Genomic DNA, 22,026 nt, shown 5'->3' on the forward strand with positions numbered 1-22,026 from the left:
TGGATTTAAGATATCAACCCAAGCTGATATTTTACCCTCTTTTACTAAGGATTTCTCTGTGTATGATTGTTAAACACAATGTGAAGTGGCAAATGAAAAAAGAAACCACTGTTTGACATTTACTATTGATCTGTCAAATTAGTTTCACACTCATTTATCCAGAGCAGCTCCCTCTCATTTCATGCCACTGGGCCAGTCATCCATGTCTAAAAAGCGTCATACTACACACCATTTGTTGTTTGGTGATTCCTGCTCCTTACCTCGGTAGAAGCTGCCTACTCTTCGAGGCATGGACTCAGTGAAAATCATTCGGTTCTCCTTAGAGGAGCCTCCGTCATCACCGTGAGGGTCATGATACATGCCAACCTAAGAAACACACACATCATGTGGACACACAAATGCACACATGGACACAAGACCACATAAAGTTCTTCAGTATTGAAAGCACTGTGATTGATAAACCCATTTACTCTCACTTCATCACTTATCATTAGCTATCACATTCTTTACTGGCTCACATCACAAGACATTTGGGACAATCTTAGAGCTTTTCAGTGAGGCTACATTTATATCAGCGACAATGTGCAGTGAAGCTGTTGACCTGAGTAGAAACAGAAAAAGCTATGGAAACCAGCAGTCAGAAGAGCAACTGTCTGTGTTCGTTCAATTGGTTGGAGGAAGGCAGGGAAGAGTCAGGGGGCCGGACCTCGTTTTTAGAGCGTTGTGTATGAAAAACAGGAGTGTTGTCCCTCGTAGAATCTTTGATGGGGGCACAAGGGTGGCTCATGTCCTTAGGGGACTGCTCACTCTGTTGAAAAGATGGACAGGTGCAGGTCAAAGCAGACTGGAGAAGCAGCGTGAAGCAGTGGCAATGACAATGTGAGACAGTGACAGTCCCTGCACACACACATCAGCTTATGAAACACCCACACACATATTTTCGGTAAAGAAAAATCCACCCTGTGGCACTCTTAGATTGCTTAATATATGAAAAATATCGTTTTGGTGTACTTCAAAAAATCTAATTATTTCTGTGTACCCATTGTTCATTAACCTGCCTAATCTTCAGCAATTTCTTATGTTTCCCTGTATCATTTACATTTCTAAGAAAATGGCGCTGACTTGTAGCATTCAGATGTGAGTTTCACTGGTGAGCTTCAGTGACAGTGGTACTGGAGAAAGAATAGCTTTCTTCTTGTGGCTGCATTGCATTGTGGTCTCATGATGTAAACTTAAAGCTACACATTTGTTAAAGTGCTTTTAAGAAGTTATTTGTACCTCCACTATGAAGGTTATGTGTTTGGTGTTGTGTGTGTGGCGTTTGTTGGTTGTTTAGCAGGATTATGGACAAATGGCTGGATGGATCATCAGCATACTTGGTACAGACAACAACAACTCCTAAGGTGTCAACTGACAGGAAAGAAAGAACTAATTCATTGACTAGCAGCCTGCTCCACCATCATTTCTTTGTCTGATCTGGGCCCCAGCTACAGTTTTAGAAATATTCAGCTCATGAGTCCAAATTCAAGCCAGCACAATCCTATCAGCCCTGTACATTTTTACATATTGACTAGCCATATATATATCCATCCATCCATTTTCCAAACCGCTTAGTCCCAAACGGGGTCATGAGGGGCTGGAGGCCATATATATAAATCTTGATTATTTTAACTGTTTATTTACATTGTGTAATTTTTTCTTATACATGCATTTCGATCTAAAGGGCAACATACACTGGGAACTGTGCAAACTCTGTGCAGAAAGACCGAAATGGGTAAGTATTTTAGTATTTAATTCTTTGGACGCGTGCGCATGCTGGGCAAATAGGACAATAATGTCTCCTGACGCAGCAATACACGCCACTACTCATAATGCCGGTGTGTGGGCTTGCACTGAAAATAATGGGAGCAGGTGTTTCGATGTACGTCATATGCAACAAGTGTGCATTGCCCTTAAATGTTTTTTAAGATCTTCCCTACAGCAACAGATATACCATTTTGGTGGAGAATAATACATCTCTTTTATTTTATTTTAAATGTTGGCTAAAAACAGTTTTTTGATATTTGGTCTAAAATGATCATAATCATTCTTACTAAAAATACTTCAATGAATTATTGAAAACATAATCTCAGAGTTTTAAACAGTTAATGATTTAACTTAAAAAAGGACCTTAGATCATTTGTATCCTGACCAGCTGCTTAAATTAACCTATTGTTTTTTGTTTGTTTTTTTAAGCACTATTCTGGCCCAGCATAGTAGCTGTGGTACAAGTGACATCATCTGCATTTGGCCTTTTGTTTCAGAGATATATCACCACATGATATAGTTGGTCCTGGTGGACACTTTTTACAGTGTCAGTATTTAAGGGTGCATGATTCCTTTAACTACCACCACACTCACAGGACTGTTTGTCACTAACCCTTGTCAGGTCATCAGTGCAGTCCTCTCTTGAAGAGCTCACTGAGTGCCCAGTGAGGGTGGTTCGGTGCTGTAGCTGGGGGGAGAGGAGCTGCAGGCTACTGGCTCGTGTTGGTATTGCCTGCCCCGGTGGAGGCAAGCCCGCCATCCCACCCTCGACCCCGTGTGGTCGGTGGCGTTCCCTCCTCACGTACATGGAGTGACGCTGAGGCCGCTGTTGAGAGGAGAAGGGCGAGGTATAGCCCAGGCCGTAATGATAAGACTCATGTGGGGAAGGCAGAGTGTGAGTGGAGGGCATCCCTCCTGGATCTAAAAGTTCTGAAGCACCACCATCTTCTGTAGAAGAAAGGAGAAAAGAGATCTGATTAACTTTTATATCTATAAAAGGTGAGACGTCTATAAATGTCTGTCTGGCTTTCTGTTTGCTAGCTTTTGTAATTTTTCTGTATTTGTTTTTGTGTGTTTACAATCTCCATTTCCAAATTTTTGTTTATAAATTTGCAGACCCTTAAACCCACCCGGTGCTGAGGATTTATGTCTGGATTTGTGTCTGGATGAGGAGTCCAGTGTGCTGCTCTCCATGTGGACATTGCCGCTGCTACGAGAGGCAGGGCTGTGCCCAGATCGATCACTGTGTCGAGCAGAAGGGCTGCCAGGCGGCCCTGGGGGACCTGAAGGAGCATTGAGGTCTAAACAGCTGGCAGGGAAGAAGCGAGCACCGGGTCCCACCCCTGCTGTTGTGTTGGTGTTTGGGTCATCTGGGTGGAGTCGACTATCACTGAGGTTCCCTACAGATTTGGCATCACTCAGCCCACTGTGGCTCTTGGACAGGCTGAGGTAAGAGGCTGAACTCTTAGAAGAGGAGGACATGGATCCATGGGCAGAGTCGGCCATACTGTGAGCATGTCGGCCATGTTGTTTCTCTGCTCCAGACTGCAGTGTGTTGGTCTTGCTTTCCAGGAAGGTGTGACGGCTGGCCTGCTGTTGCTGCTGTTGCTGCTGCTGAGAGCGAGAGGAGGTGGGTTTGCTGTGGCTGTACTTTGCCCCGTGTCCCTGGTCTGGCAGCTTTGGGGAGGGTCCCAAGCTGAAGTCAAACTCTGTCTTGCCTTTGCCTTCTTTGGGACTGAGGTGTGGCAGATTGTTGTTAACCAGGTCTTTGCTGGATGAGGGAGAACGATTGAGGGTCTGGGACATGTACTGTCCCTTGGGGTGAAGTGTTGGACTTAAACTGGAAGGGGCCGGTTTGTTACCATTGAGGAAACTCTCATTGCTGAGGTGATGGAGGTCCCCATGGCGAGGGAGGCTTGAACACTCTTTGGTGTTGGAGCGACGGCTCGTGCTCTTGCTATGACTCCTGGAGGGGCAGAAAGAGGGACAGATGGGGAAAACTTTAACCCAAATTACTTTAGGATTCATCTTCATCAAGTCCTAATCTTTTTGGATGGAAACAATTTTTGTGAATGCTGCACATTGCCAGTGCCCTCAGGTCTTAATCTAACAATCCTGCTAACACTTGATCTAAAAACTGTTCAAACAATCTCTCAAACATTCCACTCTCTTAAGCTGGAAGAAATCTATCCATCAATCCACCATCACTCAGGGAACAAGAATGATAGCAAATTTTGGTGTTAAATAAAACAAGAGCGGTTTACAGGATAAATTCTGTCACAACAAAGTCGTGAACTGCTTTTTGAATTAAGCGGATCCTAAGAAACAATGTTTGGTACAGAAAATCCTGATGTTTTCACTGGCACTGAAGGAGGGAGCAACACATGTTGACAGCAGAAATAACTTTTCACCTTTTAAATACTCTCTTAGAAAAAGGTTTTCTGAAAGTTTTTGTGCATATCGTACTCTGTGGTGGTTTGCCTCACCTACAATAAAAGTGCAGGGAAGCCACTGAAAGGGAGCAAGCATGATGTGCCATAGCAAAGTAAGGCTGCAGGGAAGAACTGCATGTCTTTACTTGGACAGTCGACCAGTCAAAAAGATCAACACAAGTTCCAAATTTTTAAGAAGTTTAAGTGTATGTTCTTTTATTTTTGTACCTCTTAAATATTTGTAAGAGTGTGCTACCTGTGTGCAAATACTGTATATATACTGGCTATGCGCTGTGGGATCATACAGTCTGATGCTGTTCACTGATGTGTAAGAGGAGTCAAAAGGTGGTGGGGGGACCCAGTAATTGTGCCATGTGGAAAAGGTGCTAATAGTTCCCTTTCCAAATTCCTGATGAATGCAAAACATAAGTATGACTTTGGTGAATTAAGGTCCCAAGTTGAATTAGATGATATAATGATATATACTGTGACATGACAGAGAACTGTTTATTTACTGTAAATGAACCAAACACCAATATCAGTTTAATTTAGAAAAAAATGTACTACACCACAATCTAATCACTATTACATTCAGTATACTGTGATCGAAGATCCCTTTGATATCATTTAGTTAGTCCCAGTGTAAGAGGGATTCAAAATGTTCACTGTAAAATGACTGCGACAGAATGTAAAGCTACATGAGCACGGTCTAACCTTGTAGGAACAGTATTGTCTCCATGATGGTGTGTTTTCCTCTTCGAGGAGCGTGGTAGGTTGGGAGACACAGGAGGGGGCCTCTCTCTCTCTGTCTGCCTCAGAGGCTGGAAGGCCGGGTGGTTCAGACTCTGCTCCGTCAGAAAACGCTCAGTAGGGTTTAGCAGCAACAGATTCTAATGGGAAAAGACACATTCATTATTGTAGTGGCTTGTTTCTTAAATTTGATCTATATTGTACATGCAGTAATTTGGTGAAGTATTCAAACCCCTTTTCTCAAATGGATACAGCTGCCATTTTTGCCCCTCAGTCTACACTTAGTAGCCCATAATGACAAGCTGAAGTGCTGTGGTTACGGGCATCCTGTTTGCTTTAATTACAGTCTTTTATAATTATAAGGTTAATAGCAATATAAATAGACAGACTAATTTGAGTTAAAGCTTGAGAGTAATTCTTAGTATTTTACCTTCATCAAATCCAGCATCAAACCACTCAAGATGCCTTGGTACCTTCTCTCCAAAGTCTGAGGATGAGTAACTGAGGGAAACTGACACACACAGACACACCCACGCACACACACGCACACAAACCTTGGATCAAATGCATATTCAAACTGAACTTTTCTGTGCATTGAAAGTTACTATTAGGATTTCCAACATATGGTAGATGTTCCCGCCAGCAAAAAGTAGATTCTCAGTTCAAATCACACAAAAACCTATCGCTGGGTCACACTAAACAAACTACCAAATACACACACATGCATGAAAACACACACTCACACATAAGTCTCACACACCAATGGCCTTCTGGGACATTTTCTACTGCTGCTAAACTGAACACCAACCACCTATCTCATGAGTCATAGCAATGCACTCAGTCACAGTGTTGGGAACACTGCCACAGGAGAGCAAGACAGAAGAAGACAGAGCCGGAGAGAGAAGGAAAGAAGGTAAAAACAAAAAGGGGAGGAGAAGATGAAGCAGAGAAAAAAGACACAAAAGGTGTCAGAAAGAATACCTACTCTGATTCCATGAAATCGAGGGTTGTTGTAGAAGAGTTTCATCTGTTCTGCTGGGAGTGGACCCAAAACCTTCTGAATGGTGAAGAGCTGGAGAGAAGCAGCATCATAGTCAGTTGTGTGGCATGAAACCTAACTGCATTTATTCATCACAAAAAAAATTGTAAGAAATTATACGTATGAGCTTCAGTGTTCATTTTTGACCTTCAGAAGCTACCAAACCAATCTCACCTCAAGATGCATTTACAGTCAATTTAACATTAGTGCTGAGCCAGTGCATTGATCTGTTCCATACTGTTTCCATAAATTTCACATTTTACAAATGAATGGTGCATACATCTATAACATGTCATAGTGGCTCAGGGATAGGGCTGAACCTATAACAATCACTGATACAAATAGATTCATCCATCTCTGTCAGTGTTGTAACATTATATAGCCCTCTCAAGCTCAGATTGGCTCTTCAGCAGAAATTTGTTTCAATTGAACTGAAATCAAAGAGATCCATTTAATCATAAATTATTGTTGAAGGTACTGTATAGCTGTTTAATGGGCTATTTGTTTCATCATGCTTGGTGCTCACCAACCTGGTCAATCTCACTTTCCCCTGGGAACAAAGGTTGTCCATCACTCAGCTCCCCGAGGATACACCCCACCGACCACATGTCCACTGCCTTTCCATATGGAGCCCTGAGTGGGAGAGAAAGTGAGAAAACTGAACAATATTATGAGAATAACATCAACAAGCACATGATGACCTTATGGTAGAGTAGGGGTGATAATGGTGACTGTGAGAATGAAAATGAGAATAATGGATGCTGCCTTTCTGACAGAGATGCTCAAAAAGAAGATGGTCATTTCTGAGAGAACAGAGCTGAGGAGTCTGGTGAGAAATGGCGAGAGATCTGGCAGCAGAGAAGCAGAGGAGCGGTGGTGTTGGAGGGAGAGAGTATTTGAGTGGGTGGAATTCAAAAGCTGTCTCAATAAATGTTCCAGGGCATTTACTAAATCAGGCTGCAGCAGTGGGGCTAGATGACGTTCAGCTGTCTCTGAGCTAGAACGGACAGTGAATGTAGCAAAAGTGTTAAACACAACATTAGCAAACAAAACTAACAGTGAAACAAAAAACTGGTCTCTGGATATGATGACATGGTCATGTGGTGAAAATGTATTTGCAGCTATCTTGATTTGACAAGCAATAAATGATTTAAGTCATTTACAGAGGCTGTATGTTGTTTTTCCTCTGTTTTACATAAGTGTAAACTGAATAGCTGGTGGAGTTTTGACTGTCAGACAAAACAAGACATTACAGGGTCACTATGAGCTCTAGAAAACTGTGAAAGATCCAGGGATAGGGGATAAATGTCATAGACAGTTTTCTGATAGTTAAAAGTTAAAATAAAATAGATATAAAATAAATAGTGACAATGATCTGCAACAGTCAACAGAATGTCCCTTTCTCAGTCTCCTGTTTCTCACTTAGTCTCCGACACACACACACACACACACACATGCATGCACATACATTCACTTACATTCATTTCTTGAAGACATACCTGACCTTAAACCAAGTCATCACTCTGAAATATATTGATTTACATTTTGGGGGCTTGCTTTATGTCTCCATAAGGACACTGGGTCCACACACTGCGACTGTGTAAACAAATTTACACCCACACATCAACACACACGTACAAATTTACCCATATACACACACAGACTCACCCCAGCAGCAGCTCAGGCGAGCGGTACCACCTTGTGGCCACATATTCAGTGTAGTTAGCATCTGTTCCTTCAGACAAGTTACGGGCAAAACCTGATCCAGAGTAACACAGAAATTAATAAATCACACAGACCTGATACTGTATATCACACATCCAGCACTTTTTAATATGCTGACTTTTCATACATTTATATCTGTCACTTAAGGGTAAAAAAGGCCTATTAGTAAAAATGAGGAACAATCAACCCTCAAATTGTTTAGACATCTACTGTAACAACACAGTCCTCATCCCATTTTATCCGACTCTAATTAGTTATGTCACTGCAGGCGGGCTAACACTGCGCTTCAGATAACTGGTGTACACAGTGTCCATTTTAAGCATGAAAAATCACAATAAACAGAATGCCAGCTCCAACAGTGAATAACAAACAAATCTCACCCCAGCTGACTCAGTAGGGTTGCATTAGCCAATTATGCAAACCTAATAGACCGTGTGATTTTGCAAAGACTCCTTTAAATGTAGAATATACACCTGGGAAACTGTAAAATGGCAAAGCTACAGTCTATCGGTACAACTTATTAATATTTTACAGATGAAACAGGTACCTGATATTACCCTGACTTTCTTGAAATGGACCTTTATTAGATGAATTGTGATAACAACCGCCAGAGAACATTTTATACTGCTATTTGGCTTTTTTCCCAATGGCAGAACTGGCCCTACTGATATACAAACTTACAAGGTGGCAAATTAATGGTGAGATTTTTCACGGTGAACTGAGCTCCAAAACGCCAATCTGGCCAAAATGAAAAATAACTTGATGGCATCACAATGAATCTGTCTAAAAAAAAAAAAAGTAAACACATTTCTTTGAATTTACAAGCAATTTTTCACCATTTTTCCCCTCTTATTTTATTTTCTTTCTCTTATTTTACCAACTCAATGTGACAATAAGGTTCATGTAAAGAATAGGAGAAGCTGAAAGACTCACCAAAATCACAGAGTTTGAGAACATCCTCAGAGCTGATGAGAAGGTTCTCTGGCTTGATATCTGGATGAGAGAAGCAAACAAAAAAGTTGTCAATATGTCTAAGTAGTGTCACTAACCTAACTTAGTCACTGCTATGAAACATAACATAAAACAAGACTTCCATTTGCATCTTTTTTGATTAGTCAAGCACTGACTCTTTATACAATGGAACAAATGCCAGTGAGTGCAGGACATAAGAAGTTACCGTTGTTTTTAATTTATTTAACTGAATTAAATTGTTATTACTTTGACATTCCACATTTTATTTATTCACTCGTGTTTTCTTTAAATGTTATGTTTCTAAATAAAGCAGAGCCATCCCCATGCTGCCAAAGAAAAAAATGTTGGAGAAATACTTTGGTTATATTTATTGACAGGTATAATTCTAAAAATATTGTAATCAACTTCTAACTTTTAGCCTCATAATCAGTCTGACCAACCTTATTGTTGTGAGCCAATTTCTTGTTGCTAAAGGATGTATTTTGCTTTGTTTCCCACTGACCCATCAGTAGTGAGTCTTATCCCTTTTCAGTTGACATAGAAACTGTGGCTAAGAGCAGGTACATTTTAACACACTGAGCAAGGAAATATGGAAAGTAAGAGTTGTGTTCTACTGTAACAGCAACGTTTACTGTACAGTTGCAATCTCATCCACAGTTTGTCCCAGTTTTCCTGGTGATATTTTTCATAGCTAGCTAGCTGGATGGATGGGAAGATGATGTCCCCATTGATAATTCTGCTTACAGTACTAAGCTCTGATTGGTCTGACTGTGTCTTCAGCTGGTTAAATGGCCATCAGTGAGTGCACAAACTAGCTTTTGAATCACTGAGCATATGAGATGTGGGAAAAGATACTGAGACCTGGAACTGGGCCACCTTCACAAGACAAGATGAGATTTTTGAGTAGATATGTAAACAGGAATAAAGATAAACTCCCCACCTCTGTGTACTATCTCATTTTTGTGACACCAGTTGATGGCTTTGATGAGCTGGTAGATGTAGATGCAGACTTTATCAGGAGGAGCGCCAGTGGGGAGTTCCTCTAACAGTTCCAGCATGTTCTGCAAACCAACAATGATTTTACTTCTAGAAAAAGCAAAGATGTATAGCTGCAGGTTTAACTGTGTGGCGTGGTGCAAGTTGCTTGAAAATATAAATATATATCCTAGATAATTCTTACAAGGGGGATTCTTTTTTCTCTCTCATCTTTAAACCCTCACAGGGGAGCGAGGGGGGACACATGCTAGAATGATTAGAGTACAGTATGAAAATAAACCCTGTCATAAAATAAACACTTGGCTGGAAACCCTGGCAACACAGTGGGGAATACCATTATTCATTAACAGCATAGTTCATATGTTTCCATGGTGATGCTTTTTAAGCTTAACTGAGCAGTCTTAGCATCCTGAAATTTAAGAGTCTAGATACAGTAGAACAGAGATAATTCAGGAATTAATATGTCCATAGCATGCACACACTGACCCTCTCAACATATTCAAAGACAAGGTACAGCTTCCCCCTCCTGCGAAAGGCCTCCTTTAGCTCGACGATGTTTTCCTGCTTCAGTGTCCGAAGCATCTTCAGCTCCCGGAGAGTCGTCTCCTTGACCTCCTCATTTTCTGTGCAAAAATTAAAGAGAGAGAATGACACAGCTGTTCAGCTATTCAGTTTTATCTCCTTCATCTTCGCCCTGCCATGTTCCTTCACTCACCTTCACTGTCTTTGAACTTCTTAATGGCAACCAACTCATTGGTTTCCTGTGAAGGTATGAGGAAGGGAGTTGTATTAAAACTGAAGGAAACAACTTATTGAGTTTAACAAATGCCTCTGCAACTTTCTAAGATAAATAGACAAAAAAAGAATAAAAAGAACATACTGTATTCTGATATTCTGCCTGTTCTAAGCACAAAAAATTAATAAGAGTGCCCAGGTTGCCGGTAGTGTCAATACAGGGGCTTTATCGGTGCTCTCACTTCGATTATTGTACCTCAAGGCACTCGTACACAAAAAGCAGTGCATCCTTTGCATAATTAAAATGCATCTTCAGTCTCCTTCAGCTTCTTGCTAATTGCTTGAAGGAATGATAGAAACCATTTCAATGCAATGTCTCAAGAATGCATCCAGTAACTAGTGATTTGTATCTACTTTAACAGCCCAGGAGGTTGTGGATAGGATTTGTCAAGAAACTAGAGCGGAAGACATACAGTATCTAATTTAATGAAAGGCTATGCCATGTTAATGGCCTTTTTAATGTGTGCAAAGTTTTGTGCAGCAACACTCACTGAGCACTTTACTGTTGGATTGTTGATTTATGTGGAGACGCACAGATGGTAGGGTCTGAATTTGGTATCAGCAGCATGAATCCATGGACCCAATCTGCCTTGTGTCAGCAGGTCAGGTTGGTACTGTTGGTGTGATGGTGAAATATTTCTTGAAACACTTGCAATACAAATCAGTCATTGTTTGAATGCCACAGCCTTTCAGAGTCCTGTCGTCATCTTCTGATGTTTTAAGAGCAAAGGGAAGCCCTATATAGTATCAGTCTGACATTCCTAATAAACTGCTCAGTGAGCATTTACTTTGTACTGTAAATCATGACATGAAGGAGGCTTTGAATGGCTCATGCATTATGATTTTTTTAGAGGAAAAAAAATTACACACAGATGCAAGTTAGGCAGCGAGTCACCGGCGAGCACAGTCTCTGCCTACATATACTGTAACATTATGATCTTTTTCACTGTAAATCTAAAGTCGGGCTTTTTTTTTTTTTTTCAGCAGCCAGTTTGCTTCTAATATTGAGTAAAGCCTCTGTTTGTTTTTTTATCTGTGCTGCTCCTTCCCTGTATAGCACCTGCAATAATTAGTTTATTGCTTTAGTCCGTGTTAAAGTGTTACTTATCATTTCTCATAAAAATTCCATGTGCCAAGTTTGAATGTAAGCTAATAAACTAAACATGCTTCCAAATAGTGGGAATGAAAAGGAGAAAGGGGTTTTATTCTTTTCCTGCTGTGTTAGTTTCTAGATTTGGACAATGTGCACACATGTGCTGTCATGACGTTGTGTGCCTACGTCTTTGACTAAATGGGAAAACCGTCTATTTAATGTTATTAATGGATCATGAGGCTTAAGGGTGACGACAGTGTTCCAGAGGCAATTACAACATACAGCCCAGTCTCCTTCTCCCCTCTGCTATTCTCCGGTTCCTCTATTGTCCTTTTGTTTACGGGGGGAGAGACAACAGAGTCAGTATCAGTGTCAAGAGGAGGCAATGCAGTGTGGAGCTGCACGTCACTGGAAGCGCTCTCACTTACACAAGCCAACTGTTTGAGGAACGCATTTTTTAAAATACAAAGTCGGTCTGTGTTCACAGGAATGGCTTTACAATCCTGAGAGTAAAGATACAGTTTCCAGTGAAGTATATGTGAATAACAAACTGGGAGTTGTACTATGTTTACCAGGAAAAAGATGCATACATACCAATGCCCATAAAGCATACAGTATGTGACACTCGGAGCTCTGTGGCAGCACTGTGCAAAGTGCTGATGTTGCTTGTGCTCATGTGCCGTGTCTCTGACCACCATTTCTTTACCCTGTGAGTCCATGTGAAGTCAGCACACCTAAAAATAGTCTCAGGTTTTTTAATTTTCTGCTGATGACATGAGCAAGTCTTGGTTGACACATCACACACAGGGGTAAAACTTGACCATCTCACAGGAGCACCAGTCGTGACTGCGTGACCATACCATGGCCGAATAAATACAAAAAGCAAGCTGCCATACTGTACAACATGTCACAGAAGAGGTGATATTGCTGCAGTGGTTTAGTCCCAACTTATCTCTTAGTATCACTATATGTCTGTGATAAATACATATCATCATTATTATGCTAAATAGCAATAGATGGAATTATTATTGGGCTCAATGGAGGTCACATGTCCTACTGCAGTAGGACATGTGACCTCACATCAGTGATGTGTTGTGCTTCATTTATGGAGTCAACGTTTGCAACTGAAAATGTAACAAAATCTCACTTAAAACAAAAATAACTAATGATTACTTTCATTATCGATTAGCTATGTCTAATAGTATGGCAATCAAAAATAACACGATCATAATGCTATGTCTTCAAATTGCTTTCATTGTTGCGCAAAAAGCCACACATGTATTCTGCTAACAAAGATTTAAAACTGAGATAATCAAGCACAGTCCTCTGTGGGAATCCATATTGGCACTGTTTCCACATGACAAACTACTTAAATAATAAATCAATTATCAAAGAGTCACTGAAGAATTTGCTGTTGATCGGCTATTGGTAATAAACTGACAAGTCATTTCAGCATTACAAAACTGCACAGCGATACTGTATATGCACCGGGAAACATTGGCTAGCTTGTAGGTTGTGCTATTGTCACTCCCAAAACACAAATTCAAGATAACACATAAGCCTCCATACACACACCCACATACGCTAATACAACACTTGCATAAAGTGGCAGAACATTGCACAAATGCTGGCACACATTCACTCAGCTAATTAAATGTTCCATCAAACACATAATGTACTGTAAAGAATCCACAATTGATCAGAAACATGCATTTAAAATGCACATCATTTCTCTGTAGTACAGCCAGTCTCTACTGAGTCACAAGGCTGGCTTTTACCCCGGTGCTCAGTGTCCAGCCTCGTCTTCCTAAGATTCCCTCGGCCATATACAGTACGTCTGCTGCATGACTCGTAACAGGGTGACCCATTTACTAACAGCATAGTCTCCGTATTCAATACCTCCCTGTGCATCTCCTCCTCTCCATCACACACACATACACACATTGCTTCTCTATCCCTCTGCCACCCTTTTCTCTTTTGCCCTGCTTCCAGCTGAGAAAGTAAAAATAACTGCTCTCTTGCAGCAAAGCTACAAAGCTTTTATTGCCATGGTCTGGGTCTCTGGCTACATGTGTGAAAATGATTCCCCTATACTATATAGCTGAGAAACCTGTCACATACCATTTATTTAACATTTTGATGGCTGGTACTTCATTCTTTCTGAATTTGGAGATTTCATGGTCCAGTAATATCAAAGTAAAAAAAAAAAAGATGAATAAAAAATTTGCTGTTGCAGTGTTGATTCAATTACATAAAATGTTATTGGGCTTAGGTTTATTTGTAATCTGCAAGTCTGACAACAGTACATTTAGTGTGGTACGCACACAAAGACAATTTACAGAGTATTGAAATGCAAAACACAGGCCAGGTATTTCTGAGGACATTGGCTCACTTTAGAAACATGTAGACATGTATCACACCGTGGGCCTTTGGTTTGCTATAGAATAATACAAAGTAACTGAAAAAGGCCACATTGTTGCTTATTCTACAAAGGTTTTCTAAAATGACCTGGACAAAATTGATGCTATCCCTTAGAAGTCGTGATAAATAACCAGACTGTAGTGATACTTCATGCAGACGACTGTCTTCAGTTAGTCTCTCACATGTAATCAGTTATTGAGCCTATTTAAGATGAGCAAACTACGCACTGTGCTGTTTGGTTTCATTGCTTGCACCGCACTGAACACAGACCAGAGAAACCTCAAAACAAAACCAATGCCAAGGTACAGTGTCCAGTGGCACCACAGTGAAGAATACCCAAGACCCCACTTTTGAAAAAGAAACACAACAAACTGACTGGAGTTCGATGAAATGCATGGTGACAAGCACAATGCTTCTCGGAGAGTGTTCTTTGGGCAGATAAAACAATGGGAGCATTTTGGTGAGTCACGTAAGGTCTATGTTCACAGATCACAGGATCTGCTTGCTAGCACATGATCTTAATTTTTCACATAATTGCTTTTTAATTGACTTCAGAAAACAATAATGTTGACCAAAAATAAAATGAGATTTACTTTTTTAATGTAACACGTTACAAAACACGTTACAGCAGAAACAGCATTAAATGCTTAAAATATTTCTTTCCCCCTCTTATGCTCTCTTCTCTTGTTGACTCTGCTGTGACTGTCACTCCTCCTACAATAGTTCTTTTCTGCTCTGTGTGCAGGGATAAGTGTTTTTCACAAATGTACTATGTTCATGAATGTACTGACAGAAGGACTGATGTCTAAATGTCTACGTCTATTCAGTCAAAGCAGAATATGTTGCTTTATCCACACAGATGAAACTTTACAAAACACTGTGATTAATGTGTGTGGCTCTGTTTGATTCGCTTTAGGAGAATCAAAGTTTTTCCACAACTGAACATAAAAGAAAAATCTACTTAAGGTGTATAGGAAAAATCTAGAGATACAGTGTGGATCTATATGTAGAATAAGATTCAATGCTGTGCAAGAAGTCTTTTTAGATGCTAACATTTTTATTACAAAATAACAAACCTTTATTAATGACATAAATTACTGGCTGATGAATAAGTGGGAAAAGTAAAGTACAGCCTGTTTCTCCCTGCCAGAACTCCAGCACCCAAACTAACCATGTCTGGTAGAAACTACATTTATATACAACAAATTTGCAACAGAAAAGGTTTTGCAGGAAACACAAGATTCCTATTTAACACATCTGTCAAGCTGCATAAATCACAATGTTTACTGACAATGTATAGGATTATCTGTGAGTGTCAGGGACCAAACATAAGGCAGAGGACACAGCTTTTAAAGTTCAAAAAAGATGGGCTTTTTATTCACCCAAAAATAAAGAAAAATACAAACAACATCAATATCAAATGAACTGGGCCCTAAAAGAAGCCAATAAAAGATAAGGAAACTCAAAATACAGCAAACTGACCTGCACAGAACCTCAAACAAAAACCAACTGACTTAATAAATGACACAAATGGGGGAACATACTGTATATACCGGCTGTATATACAGCAAAGATGCTATATAAATAATCTACCAATAAACACTGAACAGACAGCTGTCATTATTTTGTCCCGTCGGCTTCCGTTCTCATGCCTTTATTTTGACATTACTTCCAGTTTCTGTTTCACTTTAGTTTTGGACTTTTTACTCTAATCAGCACTCACTGTTTTCACCTGTTTTCACCCCTTTATAGGCAGCCTTCCCCCACTGGAAAGCTGCCAGATTGTTCTAACCCATGTCAGACTTTCCAGCAGTTTTTCCTTGTGCCTGTTTTTCATGTTTTGACCCCAGATTGTATTTTGACCAGTGTGTACTGCCTTGCCCTCCTGCTTCGGACTGCCTTCTGTGTATGGATTACTGGACTTCCCTCTCTGACCTCTCGTTTGTGGATTCCTTGGCTGTGTAAGTTTGCTGGCTCTGGCCCTGGACTGTATTACCGACCTGCGAGTGTGTTTCTTGTTTCATTAGTTTCTCTGTATCGTTTTGGTTTTGTACCGTGGCTCCTATTAAAGAGACATTTTTGCATTTACTCGTCTGGCTATATAACTGAGTTTACCCCTTGACATTATCGGCAGCTTCACGCACTGATTCCTGACAACAGCCTGCTAACAACTAAAATATTTACTTTAAATGTAAAAAAAACAAAAAAAAAACAACTTGACAAATAAAGTTTTAACATAAACCACAAACAAATTAATAAATTTCTCCCAAACTCCCCTCTTTCTTGTATTGGGTACTTGGTACAGTCCAGGTCTAGTGGGAAGTATTTAAACCTGCTGTTTCCTCAGTCCAATCTTTTTGTCAGGACCACCTCCATCCATGGACTAGGAAATGGTAACTCAAAAAGAATATACAATACAAAATTAACCAAGTGTGCATGCTTTATTGATTGTGTATGTCCAATGTCAAATCAAATGCCTAACCTCTACCTACAACTTTAATCTACACACATGAACAAAGAAAACAAAACATCTATCCATCCATCTTCATCTGAGACTGGGTCGTGGGGGCAGTAGCTTGAGCAGAGCCTCCCAGACTTCCCTCTCCCCACACACCTCCTCTAGTTCCTCAGGAGGAACCCCAAGGCGTTCCCAGGCCAGCCGGGAGACATAGTCTCTCCAACGTGTCCTGGGTCTGCCCCGAGGCCTTCTCCCGTAGGGACATGCCCGGAATACCTCCCCAGGAAGACATCCAGGGGCCATCCTAAACAGGTGCCCGAGCTACCTCAACTGGTTCCATTCAACATGGAGGAGCAGCGGCTCTACTCTGAGCTCCTCCATGAAACACAGAGTTTGGTGCAAAAAGGTTGATATTACAGGATTTGTTTCCTGTTTTTGACTAACTATTTCTGCCATGTGCTGTGAGCATTATACAATAATCACCTTTATTTGGCCAAGTAAGTTACACACAAGAAATTTGTTTCCGGTACAGAACCGAGGCAGCCATCTACAGCACCAACTCAACCGATGGCTCTAACCATCGGGGGCAACTTGGGGGTTCAGTGTGTTGCCCAAGGACACTTTGACTGCAAGAACCACGATTCGAACCCGGGACAACTGCTCTACTCGCTGAACCACAGTCGCCCCGTATGTTCAGTATCCTAATGTTCACCACTGTTGGTGGTGCAGGTGGTAAAGCTAACTCCAGTATCCTAATGTTCACCACTGTTGGTAGTGCAGGTGGTAAAGCTAACTCAACCAGGAAATAAATATGGGTTTAAGTAAATATCAAAATACATAAAAGTAGAAACAATTTCTCAACTCTTTAGTTTTATGCTGGCAGCAGCCATGGCTGCATGGTGTCCGTCACATTCTTATCAACATGATATGAGGTGGTAATTCTTGTTCACCTCTAATGATTGTTCTCATTTAATTACTGTATTCTATCAAGCACAATGTGACTCGTTTAATTTCATGCCTTACCCGGACCGTTGATAAATTATGAAAAAGACAATGTGATTGTTGCTGGGTCACCTCTGTAGCAACTGCTGCTCTCACTGAGATTAAACACTTAGTCAACAGCACTTTATTAATGAAGGCCTGAATACAAGTGCTAATAATAACGGTGGTAATCTGCCCTTAACCCCATTCCTATCTGATCAAGCCAGTACACCACTTTGGTGTTTTATTCATTCATTGATATATTTAAAGATGTTTTTAGATTTCAAGGCTGTTTCTAAGCATATTCAATCAGAGAGTATACTTTACGTTTACTTTTTGAAGCTTTCTAAAGCCCCTTTCAGACATGCACGGCCATCCAGGAATTTGCCTGCTATTTCACGTCATATCTGAACAAAGTCCTGAGTCACATAGCTGGCAAAGTGTTACCAGCAACCTAGTCAAATAGCCGGCTACATTCCTACTGGCTACATGTCTTAACCGAAGTGGTCAAAGTCCATGTAAAGGCACGGTCAAGGTGATGACAGTGTTACAGCACAATGCACAATATTTGATTTATTTTACTGCTTTGCTCTTGCTAACACCGCTCCCTCTCTTCATTCACTCTCTATCTCACTTAACCACCGCTGCTCACTTCCTCTCTAACTGGGGTATAATAAATGAATCAAGTACAGCATGTCTGTCTCGCATGATGTTGGATATCACGTGAACACTGTGGCTACTATGTTTGAACAAAGCCGTGCTGGAAATTTCACTCACAGCAACTCTGTCTGAACGTCAAAGAGGCAACAGCTAAACATAGCCCACAAAATCCCAGGTGCCGTGTTTGAAAGGGACTTAAATGTATTGTTCCTGCTGTCTAAGCCATTATCAGTCAGTGGAAACAGCCTGAGACTATGTCAAAAGCCAATATATAAAATGCCCTGATGCGACAACTCATTACTGTCTATACAAAACTCTAAATGAAAAGAAGAATAAAAACCCTACACTCAACACAAACTGATGTGCTCATTCACTCTACCACTTCCAGTCTCAACCTCTATAGCAGGGATACTTTACACTGAAGACACTGTGGTCTGCCCAACTGCTGCATTTGCTGTAGCATTTCCAAAGAGTGGAGAGTATGTGCGTTCAAGAAGACTTTGGATGGTATTGGTGAAATGTGGGACCATATTAATAAAAGTGCTAGAGAAATAATGCCGTTAATTAAAAGATGAATGCAAGTCATATTTTACAACATCAGCATAATCCCTTATAGTGTGTATTGGTTTTATCTGTAAGCAAGCATCAAGCATAAGCAACATAACTATAAAGGCATGGACGAGGGATTTTCCTCTGCTGGCATTTTTTAACATATTTTACATTATTATTATTTTATTTTATTTTACTTTGTTTGGCTTTTCTCAGAATTAACTTTAAGAAAATCACTTCAGGATTTGTGTCTCAGAACACCACAGGTTGAGAACATCGGTTTAGGTTGATAAACACTGCAGAGAAACAGCACGTAGAGGAAGATAAAACAGCACTACATGAGCTGAGAACCATGCAGTCACGTATGGAAAACACCACTGGATGAGTCACACCGGCAGGCCTTGCTTTCAGGCATACTAAGTACATTAATAGCATAAATTTAAATACTTCTTTGAAGAGCCACAATAGGAAATCATATACATCTCAGAGAACATTTACAGCCATGCATACAATGTGATATTTAAACCATGTGAGAGTAGGCCAGTATCATGTGACTGAGTAGTATGAGTTTGCACACCATTAGCAACTAGTGGCATTAGTTTCTAATCTGCAGTTTAGGGTAATGTATGTTGTGTTTCTCAGCATGCGTTGAAGATGACTGAACATCGTAGAAGTATTTTGAGATCTGAATGTGATTTTTAGCCATATTAATGGTATGACTCCAGTGCTACCAATGTGGTGGTCTTGTCTATCATTTTAATCCAAGATGAAATATGTTAACAACAACTGGATGAATTGCTATGAACATTTGTAGAGACATTCTTGGTTCCCAGATGATGAATCCTAATGACTTTGGTGACAACCCGACTTTTCATTTAGTGCCATCATCAGTATCCAGAACTTGCTGTAGGTTTATGACTAAATACAGTACATAAAACTAAAAACATTTTCATCAGCCACAGCTGTACACTGTGTTTTATGTGAAATGGCAAATATTAGCATACTGACATGCTAAGCTAAGATGGTGAACATAGTAAACTTTACACCTGCTACCCGTCAGCATGTTAGCACTGCATATAGCATCAGATTGCAGACAAACTGTCCCCATACGTCCTCCACCTATATAATCATAGATCTCAAGATATGCAGGTATATCAGCCATCTGTCCCCTGTGTTTGAACAGAGATGGGGAAACAAAGAAGTTTTGTTTTCTGTCCAATTCATTTGGAACACCTTGCAAACAGAACTCAAATGAACAAACTTGGTATCACTAGCCAAGTTTTAAGGGGACTGTAAACTCACTAGTGTACGATCCTTTTTCATCCTCTTATTGCTTTAGTTAGTTTAGTGTGACTAGTTCTTAATACTGTATTTGTATGTTTTTTTCTGTAATGTTTAATGCTCTTATCTTGCCAGGGCTACCTTGGAAAAGAGGTTATAAACACCATTGGGACTTCCTCTGGTAAAATAAAAGTTAAATAGAAATAAAAAGAAAACATTGCTGCTACCATGATTGTAGTCTCCTAAGGCATTTCATAGTTTCCCAGACTTAATACACTACGAATCTGCTGTACTATTTTGTGCCTCTCATCCTTAGCCTTATTCTTTGTTGTCATCATAATAGGATTTTAATCTCTCAATGAAAATGTGCATGAAGACAAAGACTTCATACAACAATAATGCAGCCTATAAATGCATTCGTACAAATGATAATCAGACCTGCAGAAATGAGAAATGCCGCCTTACCTTATGCCTGCACTTAAGCACCACTCCATATGCTCCTGGACAGAGAAATAGAGTGAAAGACACAAAAGATCAATAGAAGGTGAGACGTGTTGTTACGTTTCAACATCTCAATTATGTTTCAGCCTCCAAAACCTTAGACAAACATCTTTCTAAAACACAAGCTCAGTAGGCATGGGCCTCGAGAGAAGCAACAGCTAACAGGTGAGGCGGCTGCATATGTCCATCCTCAACACATACGTTTGCCTATACCTTTGACACCTAACACCACTCAGTCACACACACAAACACACACTGTAGCTTTCTGTCTTTACTAAGCACATCATGTTCTCAGCTGATCCTTTATATTTCATTATCTGTTTTTAAGCCTGTTTACCAGACTGCTATTGTTGCCATTCAAATCGCACATGCAACATAAAAGTTTAGGTAAATGCTGCTAATCTCAGACACCACATACACTCCCACTCATGTCTGCTCCACTTTAAATTTATAATTCAACCAGGAAACAAGACAAAAACAGGCAAACTCGCTCCTACTCCTCCATGTTAAACTCTGACCAGCTGTGTCTGATACCCCTATTACTGTCACTGTTTTGAACATTATAAGAGGGCAACATGCATTATTCTGCAATTTGTCAAAATCTGAGATATTGTGCATGATGAGAAAACAAATACATAAACAGTGAAAAACTGAACCATAGCTCTTCTCCCAGTGTTATCATGTAACCAGTTTACATGTGGAATAGATCTTGAGTACAAGATCTTACACTATCAATCATATATATATTTATGTTTTTCAGAAAGACTGCTCAAACAAACCCTTAAATCTAAAACTAATTCTATTACCATGTTGCAGGAAGGATGAGGTAGTTCACCAACCTGTTTCACAAAGGTGATTTGCAAGCTCTGCTTCCGTGCAGGTCATGCAAACAATTTACAATTACAAAATGTAGACATGTACTTCTTGGTTGAACTACCAATCTAAAGATGGCCAAATGTGTTCCAAATTCTATACAGTGACTTTTTCTTTTACCAGTAAAAGCCAAGGAAAATGCTGCTGTGGCTTTAGATTTTCCATTATTTAATTGTAGTAGTGTATAAAATGTTTTGATTTATGTACAGTATGCTGACAGTACAATAAACTCGATTAGCCCATCTTCTCACATTTGAGTGAAGCAAGGATGCATATTAGTCCGACTCACTGAAATCAGCCACAAACAATGCCGCTAACTGACAGAAATAATGGCTACATGGTTTGATATGTTAAAGACCTACAGTACTGTACTGTATGTGTAGAACACTTGAATCATTTAAAAATGTATGCAAATTTTTCTATTTTTTTGAACAGCCTTCAATATTGTCACTGATCCTGCGGACTAGGCTTTTAATCTTCTCACTAACAACACATAGATGCACACAAACAACACAGGCACAGTGTGGGCTTATACTCATGACCCCAGTATTTTATGTATTTTCTGCAAGGGTAGAATTCTGGTCAGGAAATACTGAATCTTCTATCAGCAGAGTGACCTAGTTGATCAGTACCTTTCAAAGCCATTACATAAGACAGCTGAGTCATATGTTTTCCAGTCTGTCACTGCTGTGGG

The 22,026-nt window shown here is 40.1% G+C and overlaps 1 protein-coding gene across 2 annotated transcripts in view; it reads right to left on the bottom strand.

Annotated features, from left to right (window-relative positions):
• cdkl5 (cyclin dependent kinase like 5) overlaps positions 1 to 22,026 on the bottom strand; it is a 33,007-nt gene that overhangs the window by 6,866 nt on the left and 4,115 nt on the right. The window contains exons 3-16 of one of the 2 annotated variants that reach the window (XM_020607446.1): positions 20,424 to 20,458; positions 10,436 to 10,481; positions 10,207 to 10,343; positions 9,665 to 9,785; positions 8,686 to 8,745; positions 7,696 to 7,786; positions 6,558 to 6,660; positions 5,974 to 6,060; positions 5,419 to 5,499; positions 4,953 to 5,128; positions 2,937 to 3,772; positions 2,420 to 2,754; positions 707 to 808; positions 261 to 366 (exon numbers count right to left, since the gene is read on the bottom strand). In XM_020607446.1, coding sequence (XP_020463102.1) covers positions 261 to 366; positions 707 to 808; positions 2,420 to 2,754; positions 2,937 to 3,772; positions 4,953 to 5,128; positions 5,419 to 5,499; positions 5,974 to 6,060; positions 6,558 to 6,660; positions 7,696 to 7,786; positions 8,686 to 8,745; positions 9,665 to 9,785; positions 10,207 to 10,343; positions 10,436 to 10,481; positions 20,424 to 20,458 — 2,316 coding nt within the window. The remainder of the gene's footprint in view (positions 1 to 260; positions 367 to 706; positions 809 to 2,419; positions 2,755 to 2,936; positions 3,773 to 4,952; positions 5,129 to 5,418; positions 5,500 to 5,973; positions 6,061 to 6,557; positions 6,661 to 7,695; positions 7,787 to 8,685; positions 8,746 to 9,664; positions 9,786 to 10,206; positions 10,344 to 10,435; positions 10,482 to 20,423; positions 20,459 to 22,026) is intronic. The other variant, XM_020607452.1, reaches the window with a different exon arrangement.

Source organism: Monopterus albus, unplaced genomic scaffold (assembly GCF_001952655.1).
Source record: "Monopterus albus unplaced genomic scaffold, M_albus_1.0 scaffold4.1, whole genome shotgun sequence".
NCBI lineage: Eukaryota > Metazoa > Chordata > Actinopteri > Synbranchiformes > Synbranchidae > Monopterus > Monopterus albus.